This window comes from Ochotona princeps, chromosome 30, assembly GCF_030435755.1.
Source record: "Ochotona princeps isolate mOchPri1 chromosome 30, mOchPri1.hap1, whole genome shotgun sequence".
Lineage (NCBI taxonomy): Eukaryota > Metazoa > Chordata > Mammalia > Lagomorpha > Ochotonidae > Ochotona > Ochotona princeps.
The window spans coordinates 18767907-18785141 of record NC_080861.1 but is presented as its reverse complement, the minus strand read 5'-3'; the positions used below and the strand labels follow the sequence as shown (position 1 = coordinate 18785141).

Here is a 17235-nt window from a genome sequence, read left to right as displayed (position 1 = left end):
AACCTCTTCAAAGCTGTTGTCGTTCCCACTCCACGCAGGACTCCTGGCTTTGGAGAGTTGGGTGGACTACCCAAGACTGCTAGTTCAGGTTCCATCAACAGAGAGCCTCCGATCTTGCCCAGGCTGTTTAGGCAGCAGACTAGGCGGAAGAACATTGATGGGAACATCTCCTCGTGGAAGGAACTGTGACAAGCGACCCTTGTTGTTCTGGCCTGTTCTAGGACAAACGGAAGATGTGCAGATGCTGCTGCGCTTTGGGGCAGACCCCTGTCTGCTGGATCGCCAGTCTCGGTCCACAGTGGACGTCCTGAAAAGGAGTAAGAACTTCAGAGCCATTGAGAAAATCAACAGTCACTTGGGAAGACTGGCCACGTGTTCTAAGGACCTGTCAGGTACAGCTTCCCATGAATTAACTTTTGGAGGGCTTAGACTGGTTCCGTGATATTATATCCAAATCAGTTAAACCATTTCTGATAAATTGTCAATGTGAGACATCCCTCGTCCCTGGCCCCAATCTTCAGAAGACTTACTTTTTTTTTTTTAATGACAGAATGAGACATCTCTTATTTGGGAAACATCTAAGATATTCTGCAAACTCCATATACCTTTGGACAAAATTTTTTTTTCTATCCATGCACGTAGCACACACACACACAGAATTCAAACAGAACGTAAGGTGACAAGAATGAAGTCTATTCCTTAGAACAAATCACTGCCAGCAATTTAAAATACACTTATATATCTCTTTCTTGATATTAATTTGGAACACCAGTCATTGACAAGCCCTGCTACGTAAAGTGAAGCGCTTGGCTGTGGCAGTCGTATGTGTTGGATTTTTTTTTTTCTGGCCATGGTACTTGTACTAGGCTTTCCATGCATCTATAGGTTGACTCTAAAAGTTGACAAGCAGCGTGTGATGTTTTCATGGCTGTGTAATTGTGTAAATGTTACTCTTTGGCCACTAGTAGAATGGCTAGACTGATGGAAAAGAATAAAATACTCTGAGAAACTTGCTATTTCAGTGTGACACTCCTTCAGCATTCCAGTTTGCTGAAGTGTCTGTGTGTTTTAAAGCTTCTTGCATGAACGCAGGACCCTGTGGCTCATGCCATCCTCACAGACACCTTTTTAAATTTGCTCGAGTACTTAGGTCTTTAGTAAGGATCAAGTCAAGTCGTTTAATCATAGGGAGCATGAATAGTGGACTTATGAAAGTTTTCAAAAGTTTTTATTCTCATATTGTTTGAAAATGTGTCTCATATTGTTTGAAAATGTGCCTGATACAGGCATTATATTTCATCGATAGTATATTGTACTGCCTCTCCGATCACATTGTAACATCTTTGGAAGCTGCGTATGTCTTCCACATGGATGAGATGCCCAGGCAAGTGGACCATTTTCTGCTACTTTGCCACACGTGTTAACAGGGAGTTAGATTGGGAGAGAAGCAGCTGGGACACAAACTGGTGCCTGTATTTGAAGCCGGCACTGCAGGAGGTGGCTTCATCCTCTATGCTGTAAGGCCATTCATGTCAGTTATCTTCTCATTTTTGGATGGCTCATATTTGTGAATGAAGAACGTGTTCCCTAAATCTTAATAGATAGATAGTGTACATTTCCTGTAATTCATTAAGTAAATTTTCCCAGCGACACTCCCTGTTTTGAATGGCTGAGAAGCATGTAGCAAGCATATGCTTTCAGAGTGGGCGACAGTCTGATGGGCTGGGGATCACTGTGGTTGCCAGAGTTAGGAAAGTTTTCTGTGGGGGAGATGCAAGCTGCTTTTTCTTTTTTTTTTTTTAATTTTTATTGCAAAGTCAGATATACAGACAGAGGAGGAGAGACAGAGAGGAAAATCTTCCCTCCGATGATTCACTCCCCAAGTGAGCCGCAATGGGCTGGTGCGCACCGATCCGAAGCCAGGAACCAGGAACCTCTTCCGTGTCTCCCACGCGGGTGCAGGGTTCCAAAGCTTTGGGCCGTCCTCAACTGCTTTCCCAGGCCACAAGCAGGGAGCTGGATGGGAAGTGGAGCTGCCGGGATTAGAACCGGCGCCCATATGGGATCCCAGGGCGTTCAAGGCGAGGACTTTAGCCGCTAGGCCACGCCGCCGGGCCCGCAAGCTGCTTTTTCACAGTCTCCCTAGCCCACTTCCTCGTTTTTCTTTGGATTTCATCTTGGCCTTTTCCTAACTTCATGAGACCGAGGAGCGATGAGTGTCTTTGTAGAGTCCTCCTTTTCACAGACGTTCTTTGAAAGCTGTGTCTTAATCTGTCTCATTTTTTAAATGAGTTCACGTTGCTAGCAGTTGCATACTTCATGGTACGATGCTTTCTCAGAGCTTATGAGAGTAATCTGTTTTTAAGAAAGATTTCTGTGGTAACCAAGTGGATTGCTTTGCCATTGAATTTCTAGATCTTAGAGTAACAACAAACAAAAGGGCCACTAGTGAAAGAATAAAATGGTTGATTTGTTTGCAAATTTGTGTATTAATTCTAATGACCAATACTTAGAATATTGAGTATATTTTATTCAACGTTGTAGTGTTCAGTGTAAATCATTACTTTTTGATTCCTTTATAACTGGATCCACTGCCGTCACAGGCTGCCCGGTGACCCAGATGGCAAATGGCAAGCCTGGCCACATACATGTTCCTCCTGTGTATGCCTGTCTGCCATGCAAATACAGTTAAACCTAAAACCCTAATCCTCATCTGTAAACTCGCTGGCGACTTGATCACATGAAGGTTTTTTCAGACTGCTGGCCTTTTTTGCCATGCTAGCGTAATTACTCAAATACGATAGAGAAACTGAGGAAAAAGTAAGAAGAACAATTAAAACGGATAGGGAAGGGGATGGCAGAGCTCAGGAAGGGCTAGCAGTTTAGAGTCTACCTAGCATTCCCCAAGTACTCTTAGAAAGCACTGGCTCTCCTGTGGCTGTCACTGTCTGATTGTGATCTCTGTAGATAATGGTCTCCGAATGGAATTGTGAATTGAAGATCACAATTGAAGATTCTTTTGTACGCTCATTTGATGACATTTTGTAAATACGTGCTTTTTTTTCTAACATTTTGTTGATTGCACACACTTTAAAACCGAAGGTGGTGTTGGTAGCTCTTTCTAAGATGCTGGTAATGTTTTATCCCTGCTCTGATATGATAGCCACTATCACATGGATTGGCTAGTGAGCAGCTGAGTGTGTCTGTGTGGCTTGTGTACTTGAACAGAAAGTGTAATTGTATGTAAGTTTATGTAAGTAAATTAAAGGCCACTGTATTGGACAGTGTAGTTTTCGATTTTAATCTTTCAAAGGTCTTTCTGTTCAGAAAAGACAGAGAGTCATAGGCCAGGATCTTAGGGAAGGAATGTAGATCTTTGCTTGTAGGCGCCTAGTCCCTCCCTGCCCGCACCAGTCAGGAGGGCCGATGGAGACGTTGTCCTTGGGAAGGGCTGCTGCTAGGGGGTTTATACTCATTTCCGACCCAAGAATCTGATGTGATAATTTTTGGTTCATATTTTTGTGAACCTGACTATAGTATGTTAAGACTTAGATTGGTTGCACCTAGCATGAACATTACAGTTGACAGGCTGGAGTAAGTTATACGTTTCTTTTTCCCTTGACTCTTCCAGAAAGTTGTTATACCCATTTTGCTGATAATGGTGGTGCTGTTTAGGGCAGCTTCTGGCATGTGGGTGAGAAACAAAACATGAGCAAAAATATGGGGCTCACTGGAAGTTTCAACGAGTGCTTCTTTAGCATTCACACACACACACACACACACACAAACACACACACACACGGCTAGCATGATGGCTCAACTGGCTAATTCTCCACCTACAAGCGCCAGCATCCCATTTAGGTGCTGGCTGTTCCGCTTCCCATCCAGCTCCCCGCTTGTGGCCTGGGAAAGCAGTGGAGCATGACCCAAAGCCTTGGGACCGTGCACCCATGTGGGAGACCTGGAAGAAGCTTCTGGTTCCTGGCTTTGGATCAACTCAGCTCTGGCCATTGTGGCCATGTGGGGAGTGAACCAACAGATGGAAAATCTGTCACTCCTCTCTGTAAATCAGCCTTTCCAGTAAAAAACAGTAAGTCTCAAACACACACATACACACACACAGGGGCATAATTGGTGCACCTGGGACAACTGCGTCTCAGCTTCCAGCCCACCTTCCTGCCGATAGACTCCCTGGGAGAGGCAAATTACGGTAAATGTTGTTTGGGCCCGATCCACCCACGTGGGAGATCCAGACGGAGTTTCCGGTTTCTAGCTTTGGGCTAGCTGAACCCTGGTTCTTGTGGGCATTTGGGAAGGAATTTAGCAGATGGAAGCTCTCCATTTGTCTTTCTGCCTTTCAAACAAAATGAAAATAAGAAAAAATTTTAAAGCTACATATACAGATCACGTGAGAGCCTGTTACCCTGAGGATTTTGTTGCAGCAGGTCCAGGGTGGACTTCAGAGTCGACGTTTGTCATGATGCAATGCCAAGGACCCCTTGATGTGGACGGTCTTGGCTCTAAACAATTAAAACACGGAATTTTCATCACCTGCCGTTCGTGGTCTGGTGGTTCATACCACCAGATGGCAACATGTCCACTTTCTTTAGTGACCGGTGGCTCTTTCTTGAGGACCTAGAGCAGCAAGATTGTGATGGGATCTTTGATTCATTCGTGTGTGGCCTTTTTAGATGAACTCCGTCAAGGCCTTTCCAAGCCGCTCCTCTCCGTTATCCACTAATGAGCCAAGCTGTTTTTGCTGCGTGTTCAGCATCAACACAGTGTCTGCCTTTTAATTATTGCTGACATGGGATATTGGCTTCAAGGATTTCCATCATAGTTTCTCTCCTCAGAAAGCCAATGTTTTTCTAATTTTAGCAACGATATTAAATGCAGGGGAAAAAAAGTTCTCCAAAAACCTACCTGTCAGAAAAAGGTGACTTGTCATTTGGTATGATTCCGTGCAATTAGTAGTTACACATTTTAATTTTCTTTTTACAAAAACGTATTTTATAAAAAATAAACTGGTCAGATTGTGTATAGTAAAGCCGATTGATCAGTTTTGCTTTTTATGGCTTTTTAAAAAAGATTTATTTATTTATTATTGGAAAGGTGGATATACAGAGAGGAGGAGAGACAGAGAGGAATTCTTCCATCCGATGTTTCACTCCCCAAGTGACTGCAATGGCTGGAGCTGCGCCAATCTGAAGCCAGGAACCAGGAGCTCTTCCGGGTCTCCCACGCGGGTGCATGGTCCCAAGGCTTTGGGCCGTCCTCGACTGCTTTCCCAGGCCACAAGCAGGGAGCTGGATGGGAAGCGGGGCCGTCGGGATTAGAACTGGCACCCATGTGGGATCCCGGTGAGTGCAAGGCGAGGACTTTAGCCGCTATGCTATCGCGACGGGCCCTTCTTATGGCTTTAAAGGAAGCTTTCACAACAACATTGCCTCTATTTTTGAAATATTTATTTCTATTTAAAAATACTTTTGAGCACTGTGGCAACGTCACATATTCTCTTTAATTCTTAATTTCAAATCTGTTTATGTAAATTTACTAAATAGGGTCATTGTGGAAAAATTGTGAGTATATAGTTTTACATTAAACCAAAAATTTATAGTAATTACTTGTAGACATGCTTAATTGCCTTTTGTTCAGTATTTACATAGCTATCTTTTAAAAAAATATCTGACTGCAATGCGTAAGCAGCTATATAGTCTGTGTTCCTTTTGATAAAGCGTATCGGAAATTTAGGGGGGGAAACACAGAAACTTTGATGTGATTTAAAAAAAAAATGCCACCCACAGCCTTTCTTTCTACCCAGGAACAACATTTTCATATTTAGCAAATTGTGTTCTGTGTGATTTACTATTGTTCCACCGTTTTCTGACGTCTGAGGCGTTCTGATTTATTACTGCCTTCTGAACTTGTCTGAACCATGTAGTCAAGTATTTAGAACCACAGCTTTATCATAAATATTATAACGGTATTGTCAAGCTTAGTACATTTCTGGTTTCTCTGCCGGTTTGTTTTCCTGTGACTTTTCTATTGGGATATTTCTGGAGGAAGAACAGTGGTCCGCCAAGGCCTTGCGGTCCTCCTGGCAGCCCACATGGCCGAGGTCTGTGTCCAGAGGCATCCCCTGTGCTGTCTTGCAGGCTTCGGCAATGGCCGTGGCCTCACCGATGACGCCGAGAGTTTCCGGAAGACGGCCGAGCAGTTGGTGAAGTACATGAACTCGGGCAAGCGGTTATCGCCGAAGAGCATTCTGAAGCAGCAGGTGGTCCAGAGGTTCCTGCGCCTGCTTTCCTCTCTGCGAGGTAATTCTTACCCCCTGCAAAGTTCACTTGTGTTACACACGTCATGCTCATTAATATTCTTATATCTCTAAAAGTCACATAATGCGTATATATATTACGCATGGGGCTTTGAGCTCAATCCTTGAATCCCACCCCCAAAGGCAACCTGTGTGTTACTTACTAGCTTTTTTTAAAAGATTTATTTTTTTGTTGGAAAGTCAGATGTACAGAGAGGAGGAGAGACAAGAGAGGAAGATCTTCAGTCCGATGATTCACTCCCCAAGTGGCTACAACGGCTGGGTTGAGCCGATCTGAAGCAAGGAACCAGGAGCCAGGAGCTTCTTCTGGGTCTCCCACGCTGGTGTGGGGTCCCAAGGCTTTGGGCCATCCTTGACTGCTTTCCCAGGCCACAAGCAGGGAGCTGGATGGGAAGTGTGTTTGTCAGGAGATGAACCGGTGCCCATAGGACTCCCAGGCGCTTGCAAGGCAAGGACTTTAGCTGCTAGGCTACTGCACCGGGCCCTACTTACTAGCTTTTTTTGGTATCGTCCTACAGTTAGCCTTTGTATAGTCAACCAACTTTGAAATACTCCAGAGGCTTTTCTCCTACTGAGTTATTGGCTAATGTTGGAGTGTAAAATTACTGTAGAAATCAAAGTTTCTATTTTTATTATATAGAGATAAAAGAACTTCAAAAAATAAAGTTTAGATGACAGGTTTTAGATATTAGGGGAAATTTCCAGAAATCCTCAGTAAGTGAAATTTAACATTGCATTTATTTATTTTTATTTGTTTATTTATTATTTTATGCTGATGATCTTTATATAATTGATTAGGTCACAAAGGGTCAAGGGCTACAGGGAAATGGATAAGGCCATTGTTTCCACATTCTCTTTTTCCTTCCTGTATTTGGGGTAAAGTGGCAGATAAAGGGAGAAGCCATACCCAGCCTCCCAACCACTCCAGGGTCCCCGATGTGGGGCATGCTCTGACTCAGGGCATTGCTCAAGTGGTTTCGATAGCTCAACGGTTCTGAATTGCTGCCAGTCTCGCCATTCCAAGCACGATGAAATCTCTCCAGGATCCACTGGCTGACATAGTCCACCTTAGAGTCTCCGTTTGCCCGGATTGTCACTGCCAACACATGGCTGGGGTAGTTGATCAATTTGTTTTGTCCTCTGTCCTCTGTCATGGTACCAAGTATTCTCTGCAGGCTCCAACATATTACCATATCCTCCATGTGCTCCTGGACATGCTGACCCCTGTTCCGTCTGAGCCTCTGGGGCGGCTCAGCTCTGACACATGCACTGTATGGTCAGACCATGGAACCTGTGATTCTCTCCATGGCTTGAGTTCTGAGTCCATCGGTACAGTTAGGGGGATTCCCCCCCAAAAAAAACTTCATCTGAAGTGATCCGAGACCACATTCTTGTGTGTACTTACTAGTGCAGGGTCTGGCTCAGTCTGTCACCCCATCAGCTTATGCATATGCTGGTGGTTGCAGTTGCTGGGTCAGTTCTGCCTACAACCCTGTGTTCTGCAAGTACAGTGACCCTGTTGTGAGTCCCTCAGGATTCATTCCTCACCAACACACACAGTGGTCTTATCCGTGGATGTCCCTAGGCAGTAATTCCACAACCCCAAGACCCCAGAGCTTGCCACTGGGCAGCCAGCAGGTAGAGCCCGGTGCCAGTTGGCGCACTGGATGCCCAAAAGCCCAGGTTTTGCTCACCACTTGGCAGCAGTGACTGTGGCTGGGACCCCAGGCATTGAGTCTGACCTGGCTCAGGTACCCCCAGCAGCCACCATGCTGCTGGAAGCTCCCACTATCAGCCTTGAGGTCCAAAATCTAACATTTTAAAAATGGACATTTTGTAAGGTTGATAAGTCTCAGGTTTTTTTTTTAAGATTATTTACTTTTATTGGAAAGACAGAGTTACAGACAGAATTCTGGAGAGACAAAGATTTTGTGCTAATTCACTCCCTGAATGGTAGCAATGGCCAGAGCTGAGCTCATCCCAAGCCAGGAGCCAGGAGCTTCTTTGAAATCTCTCACATGGGTGCAGGGTCCCCAAAGATTTGGGCCGTCCTCCACTGCTTTCCAGGCCATAAGCAGGGAGCTTGATGGGGAGTGGAGCAGCCAGGACACGAATTGGTACCCACAAGAGATTCCAGAACTTGAAAGTGGAGGATTAGCCATTTGAGCCATTGATCCGGGCATGAGATGTCTCAGTTTTATATAGAAAGCAGGAAGAGAGGACCAGAAGAATCCCAAAACACGTTCATTTCTATACAGCAGGGTGTAGCGCTTTCTGGTGTGGTGTCTTAGCCTCACCATTTGCCAGATCCGTGACTTGGACCAATTATTTAATCTCTTTCACTTTCTTCATCCTTGCCTTCCCTGAAGAATTCAGTTCTCTTGAGATAGCGGATATTACACATTGAGGTCGATGTCCTGACTATATTGGCTACTGTCTATCGGTTGCTAGGATGGGCTGTCAGAACCCTAGGGGCTGGCATTTGGGGACGAACACACTGCTTAGGGCACTTGGATGTGACATGAGAAAGCCTGGAACTGAGTGCTGCCTCTGCTTCCAAGTTTAGCTTCCTGCCGATGCTTGCTGATAGACCAAGATCCGGCCCAAAGCCTCAGGTCTCCTGCCACCCCAGACTGGCAGACCTCAAATGAGTTTTAGGTCCTGGCTTTGCCTGGATACAGGCAATTGACGAATAAAACTTTAAATGGGAACTTACTGTGTATCTTCAAAATAAATAAGTTGATTTTTTTAAACAAGATTTATTTTTATTATGAAGTCAGATATACAGAGAGGAGGAGAGACAGAGAGGAAGATCTTCCATCTGATGGTTCACTCCCCAAGTGATCACAACGGCTGGAGATGAGCCAATCCGAAGCCAGGAGCCAGGAACCTCTTCCGGGTCTCCCACGAGGGTGCAGGGTCCCAAGGCTTTGGGCCATCCTTGATTGCTTTCCCAGGCCACAAGCAGGGAGCTGGATGGGAAGTGGAGCTGCTGGGATTAGAACCGGCGCCCATATGGGATCCCGGGGCACGTTCAAGGCAAGGACTTTAGCCGCTAGGCTACTGCACCGGACCCTAAATAAGTTGATTTTAAAAAGTCTTTCTTGGCTGTAAGAATGTCAAAGAAAATTACACACCAAAGACTCTAGGCTAGGGAAGGGCTATTTTAGGTGGGATCTGTTAGATAACAGTCATTCTGTATGAACTGTATTCAATTTTGGGTCGTTATGATGTTGGACCCACAATGCGTCAGTGCTGTTCCCGTTTTTCCTTAGGGTTGTAAGAGTAAAGCCTGACTCAGTGGTGTTAGCTAACGGTCTTGTAAGAGGCCCCGAGGTGGGAATGGTCTGTGTTGGTTTGCTTTCTGTATTGGAAGCGCCGTGTTGGTGTGGAGCCCTTGTTTCTCAGTTTTGTTCATTACTTTCCCTTTTACTCCTTATTCCTACGTTTTGTCTTTCTAGAAGATCTTGCTGCATCTCTATTCCTAAATTGGGTGGGTCTCTAATCCACTCTCTGTCGGGTATTTCTAACCTTCTCTAGAGTTTCACTAGTAGTCAAAGCAATTTTGTCTGGAGCGTGCCTAAAAATGCTGTTCTGTAATCCATGGTAATTAGAACTGTAGTTGGGGGAAGAGGGGAAATCAAATGTATCTTTTTGGGACTTAACGATGTATTCTTCTTTGAAAGAAATTCCTCCTGACCTGGTGTGTGACATCAATCAAGACTGTGCTAACACCTTCATCAAGTTCTTACTAAGAAAACGGAAGTGGCCGGAAGTACTTCTGCTGCTGGCCCGCAGAGCCCCTGGGGAGCTGTCCCCTGGAGACTGCCTCATCAAAGACTGTGACCTCTCAGACCTCGACATCTCTTCCATCATCCCCCACCTCAGTGCCTGGGACCAGCGGAAGACACAGCTCCTGAGCTGCCTGATAGACTGTGGAGGTGAGATTGTTGGAGGCACAGCAGTGGAGTCATCCGGGGATTCCGAAGGTGGGGCCAGGCGCCTTCCCCTTGCTTCTGGAGACATTATGAAATTCTGCCTCTCTTCTTTCCCCTTATTCTCTCATTCTTGTTTTGAACCCATGATAGACTTCGTGTCCCGTAACTCAGTTATGCTGTAGGAACCATGCTGTTTTGTGAACTGCAGGCTCCACACTTCTCATATGTAAGAAATCTTAGCCATGGGGAAGATCCTTGGGTTGAGTTTAGCCCAAAGTCATCGCTTCCTCCTGATCTTTGGCTAGGCTTCTCCCTGCATTTAATATTCTATGTGGATCCTTGTCAATTCTTGTGACCTTCTTTTATAAACAGTGGATTGAGATTGAAGATGCTTGTTTTTAAAGAAAAAGCAAAGTAATTGGTGGGTGGAAGCCTCTGCTACCTGAATCAGAGCAGTCACACTGGCCTGGGTGTTTGGAGTGTGTTTACGTCTTGCCGGATTGAGTTTTGCTCTGTAACTGAGTTAGATACGCTAATTTCCTTCCACCTCCATCTCCTACCAATGCCACTATTGATTAGGTGGCCTTTAGCACCTAACACTGTACTTTTTCTCCTCTTTATAAAATGGAAGTGATTATGGCTTCCCCTATTTTAGGTCTGTTTTGAATAGTGGATGAGTTAATGCGCAACACAGTCCCTGGGCTGTATGGCATTCGGCTTGCTTGGCCATGTGAAGGAAAATGTGTCACCAAGGAGTGTAGCCCTTAGCCATAGAAGTGCAGAATCTTGAGACGCTGTCTCCACCCACAGTTTGCAAAAAGTGCAGTGTCTTGTATACTTTATACCTTTAAACTCTTCCTCACATGGAGTATTATTCATTCACTTATGCATTGCGTGGAAAATGTCGAACATTCCTTTTTATTCCTTGATTCAGCGAGCACTTGGAGAGTACCTTTCAGGATCAAGTACTGGGAACCAAGTCCATGGAGGCAAAGGCAGGAGAGCTGCACATGTGCAGGGCGTGGTCTTCCTTCTGCAGGAGGTCAGGGAGCCAGCAGGGCCGAGGGCCGTGGGGAACTGAGTTAAAAGGAAGACGATACGGCAAAGATAGCAGCTGAGAGCATACGTTTAGGGAAGGCCAAAGGTTGAGGAAATCTGCTTCTGTCCTGAGCACCTATTGTACGTCAGATATGGTGTCAGGCAAGCCTTGGGTTTTCCATTGTCCTCCTGTCCTCTGCCTTGTCCTCTGCTTTGATGAGAACTGTGATTCCATGATGGGGCAAGAAGGGGGTTGGAGAGGTGATATGTGAAGGCCACTGGAAGGACCCTTCATCCTGAGGGTCCTGGGAAGCCTTTGTCCCCTTGAAAGGGTGGTGGTAGGTACATCTTGCAAGTCAGGTCAGCATCACCTCTTCCTTTGTGACTGCGCAGCAGCCGCAATCCCTCCCTTGTCTGGGGAGTTGGGCGCTGCCTCCTCTTCCCAGGATCAGCTCACAGGTGCACTTCTCTTCTGTCCTCCCACAGCCTTACCTGAGGGTCTCCAGGGGAGCAGTGAGAGGCCACTTGGCGTGTGTCTGAAACGTGAGGACTTTGACTTGGCTTTTCTTCTCCTGAGCAAGGGTGCAGACCCTCGAGGCATGTCTCTCAAGGAGGGTGATACTCCGTTACACGCAGCACTCCATATCTTTCTAGAAATTAAAGGTAAGCCCTTGCTTTCTTCAAGTCTTTCCCCTTGAGGAGGAGGCCGGGGATTAGAACAAATGTCTGATACTATGGTTTTTTGATCTTTTCTCTGGGGGAAAAACTGTGATCTGAGAAGATCCGATTCTTGGCAGTGCCTAACCATCACCCTTGGCCTCTTGTGCATGGCCTGATGAGAAGTGGCCACTGTGGTGCAGGATCGGGGTGGACTGGCCAGTGATTCTTCAGTTCCATGGTTGACTGTTGACAGTCAGAAAGTGCTTTCCATTGATGTACACATTTTCTAGGGTTTTTACATAAAGGAATTTGCCTAAAATATCGCCAAGTTATTTCTGAAGGTGCCATTGACGTTTAGGCTAGCTAATTTCTTGATTTGAGAACCACCAAGTTATTTAATGCCTATCAGAAACCTGGGGGGAAGTTCTGTGTTCTGAAAATGTCCTAGGCTGGTATCTCTCTTAAACCCAGGATCTGTCGTCCGCTGAGGAGTGTCTCAGTACTCACAAGGTTGTGTTTGTGTTTTTCAGAGGACATCGGTTTTAACTTCCTCAGTTACCTGCTGAATCTGTTTTTGACCAACCCGATCAAATTTTGCTACCTCAACCCCAATGTGCAGGATGGCGACGGAAACACCCTGATGCACATCCTGTTTCAGAAGGGCATGCTGCAGCACATGAAAACCCTGCTCGAACTGCTGGTGAAGTTTGACATCAACTTTAACCTGAAGAACAAACAGGGCAAAGATGCCCGCTACCAGATCAAGAAGAATGACGCCCTGCTCTTGGCCTGGAACAAAGCTGTGGCTGAGAACAAGAGGAAGAGCCGACAGAATCCTGCTGCCCTCCTGGGGAAGCTCTCACGGCCCGCTGCTCCCGGGCAAATGTGTCAACTCAAGTTACAGGGTCCCTTGAAATCCCTGCCATGTGATACCATTGTTGGAGTGCTGACTGAGGAAGACACGACTCCTGACAGCTGGGAGACTCTCCCAGGAGCCCTTATGACTAGACAGAAGCCAAGGTCCGTCAGACCACACTCCGTGAGAGATTGCCTGGTGCAGGACATCACGGCTTTGATTCAGCAGGTTGAACTGGACATGTTCCCCCCGGAGGACTGTCCTCAGCGATCTGAACCTTGGAGCACAGATACTGGCATGAACAGAGAGAAAGTTGAACTCCAGAAAACCCTGGGCAACTCTGACTGTAGTGAGAACAGTCCTCCCATCCCCAAGGCAGGGGAAGGACATCCTCCAGCAGGCCTTGGGGACTCCCAGCTCATCCCTGTTGTGGGCAAGGGCAGCGTTGACCTAGACTGGAGCATGCAGGAGATTGAGGCTTACTTTCAGGACTTCGATAACATGACCTGGGAGATTGAGTGCACTTCAGAAATGCTGAAGAAGCTTTCCAGTAAGGTCATGACCAAGGTCATAAAGAAGAAAATCATCCTCGCCATCCAGAAGCTGGGGAATGGAGAGTGGACCCAGGGCTTGCAGAAGCGGCTGAAGCACCTGAAAGGAAGCATCCAGCTGTTCGAAGCTAAGCTGGACAAAGGAGCGCGGATGCTGTGGGAGCTTGCCATCGACTTCTCCCCTCGATGCAGTGAGAATCCGGAAAAGACCATCACCATGGAGCGGAACACATACGCCGTGGGGAAATCAGGGCGAGTCTACACGGAGATCATCCGCATCTGGGATGTCGTCTTAGACCACTGCAAACTGTCTGATTCTATTAGGGCCGTCTGCAATGCCTACAACCGGGGCTCGTCCTGCGTCTTGCGCAAGAAGCTGAAAGGTGTGAATAAAGGTCAGGTGCTAGTGAACAAGAAAATCCAAAGACACGTACCCCGTTGCTACGTGGAGGACATAGAGGAGGAGACAGAGTGTGTGGATTTCGAGTATTTTCCCCCAGCTAGCGTGGTGGGGACAGAATATAACATCATGAAGTTTCACAGCTTCAGCACCAACATGGCCTTCAACATCCTCAATGACATGACAGCCACAGTGGAGTATCCCTTCAGACTGGGTGAGCTGGAGTACTCTGTGATCGACCTCAACCCCAGACCGCTGGAGCCAATCATCCTCATTGGGCGCAGTGGCACTGGCAAGACCACCTGCTGCTTGTACAGGCTCTGGAAGAAATTCCACATTTACTGGGAAAAAGCCAAGCAGGCAGGAAGCCCACTGCTGACCAGACAGATTTGTCCAAAGAGACGGTTAAAAGTAGAACTTGGAAAAGAGGTTTTAGATAGGGAGGAAGAGGAAGAAGAGGCAGAGGAAGAGCCAGGTTCTGTTGAGTTGGAAACAGTGGACAGTCCAGATGAGGAGGAGGGTGAAGCCCGTGTAGGGGGAGACAATGTGGACCTGGGTCAGGCAGCAGAAGGATGCGGCTCAGGACATTCCAGCCAGCTGGAACATTTGCATCAGCTCTTTGTCACCAAAAACCATGTCCTGTGCCAAGAGGTGCAGAGGAATTTCATTGAGCTGTGCAAGTCTACCAAAGTCACCAGTCACTACAAACCCCTGGACCCTCATGTGCACAAGCTCCAGGACCTGAGGGATGAGAACTTTCCTCTGTTTGTGACCTCCAAACAGCTGCTTCTCTTGCTGGATGCTTCTCTGCCTAAGCCGTTTTTTCTAAGAAATGAAGATGGGAGCTTAAAAAGAAACATTAGAGGATGGTCCACACAAGAGGACTTGGTCATCCCGAGTTGGCAAGAGGATGAGGAAGAGGCTGAGGCGGACGGCGAGTCCAGCAAAGAAGATAAAGCTGTGGAAACCCATGCAGGTGATGGTGACCCCCGGGTGTATGTGACGTTTGAGGTGTTCACCAATGAGATATGGCCCAAGATGACCAAGGGGAAGTCCTCCTACAACCCTGCACTGGTTTGGAAGGAAATCAAGTCTTTTCTGAAGGGTTCTTTCGAAGCCCTCACCTGTCCCCAGGGCCGACTCACTGCAGAAGCCTATGAGAAGTTAGGGAGGAAACGCTCCCCCAATTTCAAGGAAGACCGGAGCAAGATCTATAACCTCTTCTGTCTGTATCAGAAGATCAGGTCCCAGAAAGGTTATTTTGACGACGAAGATGTCCTGTACAACCTCTACTGGAGGGTGTCGGAGCTCAAGGTGCTGCCGTGGTCCATCCACGAGCTCTACGGTGATGAGATCCAGGACTTCACCCAAGCCGAGCTGGTGCTGCTGATGAAGTGCATCAACGACCCCAATGCCATGTTCCTCACTGGGGACACGGCCCAGAGCATCATGAAGGGCGTGTCTTTCCGCTTCAGTGACCTGTGCTCGCTGTTCCACCATGCCAGCAGAAGCACCGTGAACAAGCAGTGTGTCATCCGGAAGCCCAAGAAGATCCACCAGCTGTACCAGAATTACAGGTCTCACTCAGGTACGTCTGGGCCTTGAACTAGCCTCCGGAGGTGATGCTTGAGGACCAGCCCTGGAGCAGGGGTGGGGGGAACTTTTAAAGTTGCAGGCTGGTTCTTCTTAGGCTTTGTGTAGCTGAGGGCAGGGTAGCGTTTTGGAGTTTCTTAGTAAACACATTCCTGGACGAGAGATCTGACTTCGACTACTCATTCCTAAGTTGGCAATCCAAACTTGGTGGGTGGAAGTGGCTCTTTAGGTAATGACATCTTAAGGAGTTTCTCATTGCATGAAGACTTTCAGGGCAACCTTTAAAGTGCTTCATAAAGCAATATGCCAGTTATGGTTTTTAATCCTTAAAGCTGCTTTTCTCCCAAGGAGAAGCAAAACAAGGGGAGGGGAGGGAGTAAGAAATATCACACACTCAAATGCTATTAATTTGCCTCTCAATATTTCCTTTTTATGGACTAGAAATGTGACATAGTCATCATACTTAATACCTGCAACAGCCCCAGGTAGGCATTATTTGCATTTTACAAAGGAGGCAACCAAGGCACAGAGCATTTAAATCATGTAACACCAATACCAGGGTATTTCCTTTGGGGTTTATGGATGCTAACAGATTTTTCTCCTGCATTTTACAAGTGTCCTTGGCTGTTATAGAGTACCATTTTATGTAGTTGAAAGCTTCACTTGATGGAATCGTGCGAGCCATCTTTCTGGGTCTGTCTTTGCTTTGTGCTGTATTAGAGATTTCTACATGTGGATAAGGAGGAGCTCTGGCTCATAGCATGCTAATTACTATGAGCATTCCACTACTACTGTACCACAATTTGTTACTCACTTTCCAGTTATGAACGGTTTCTACTGGGTTATTACTGTGACGTAACTCTCTTTGGATCTATATGAGACCCTCAGCTTTGTTTACTCTTTGTTTGCTGCCATGGTGGTATGGAAAGGCCTCTGCCTGTGGCTTCCATTTGTCATTTCCTCCAGTCTCAGTGCGTATACTGCCCATTCGTTTCCTGCGAACTGTCTGTTCTTGTTGTCTGCCTACGTTTCAAATGGTTTGCTTCTTGTATCACCTTAAGAATTCTTTAAGGATTTTGTCTTCCCATTCTCTGTCAGTTTTATATATTGCAGTTGTGTTGATTTTGTTGTGAAACTACATCCCAAACTAGTTGGAAGTGTTACCGTGGAATTCCCACCTGGATTTGCAGTCTGTTGCACAAGAAGCCGATCCCTGATTTCTGGGTAGAGAGGGATAGTAGGTATTTATGGCCAAGCACAGAGCAGGGAGTTAGGCAGCTATTAGTTACGCGGCTCCCTAAGGAGTCAGGAGTGACGGTTTTTATAGACTGAAGTTGGGACTGAGAGGTGCATAATCAGTTCATGTCCAAGTTCCTGGTTGGTTAGTGGAGCTTGTAACTTCCCCTGCATTGGTCAGTGATGCCATCAGCGAAGAAGTGAAAAAAACCAAACCAAACTAAAGCAAAACAACAGCAGTAACAATTCAGAACAGCAGAGGCGCCATGGGACGGGAGAAGAGAGATGAGGGCCACTGTTGCAGGCAGCCGAAGACAGCTGTTTTGGCCGCTGCCAACTTACCACCTCAAGGAAGGAAGACATCGCCGGGCACTGCTCTGCTCGCAGTTTTAGTTAGGAGGCAATTTCTTCATCACCCACTGAATGGAGTCTGAGCACAAAGCACCATACTTGGCAGCAAACAGCCATGCAGTGTGCCCCTGCTCAGGTCTTGGCAGCATCGTGATTAGAGTCAGAACATGCGGGGCAGTGGCTGGACTTCCTGTATCCTGCAACAGTGAGAGTTTGGGGGCATTAGCCCTAGAACTATGCCCAGATATTGTGTGAGCAGGGGGTCGATGATCTCAGCT

At 46.6% G+C, this 17235-nt stretch overlaps 1 protein-coding gene across 2 annotated transcripts in view; it reads left to right on the top strand.

The window, feature by feature from the left end:
- The window catches only part of TRANK1 (tetratricopeptide repeat and ankyrin repeat containing 1), an 86057-nt gene that overhangs the window by 41393 nt on the left and 27429 nt on the right, over positions 1–17235 (top strand). For both annotated transcript variants that reach the window (XM_058657153.1, XM_058657152.1), the window contains exons 8-12: positions 222–392; positions 6156–6317; positions 10021–10275; positions 11797–11973; positions 12501–15365. In XM_058657153.1, the coding sequence (XP_058513136.1) occupies positions 222–392; positions 6156–6317; positions 10021–10275; positions 11797–11973; positions 12501–15365 (3630 nt within the window). The remainder of the gene's footprint in view (positions 1–221; positions 393–6155; positions 6318–10020; positions 10276–11796; positions 11974–12500; positions 15366–17235) is intronic.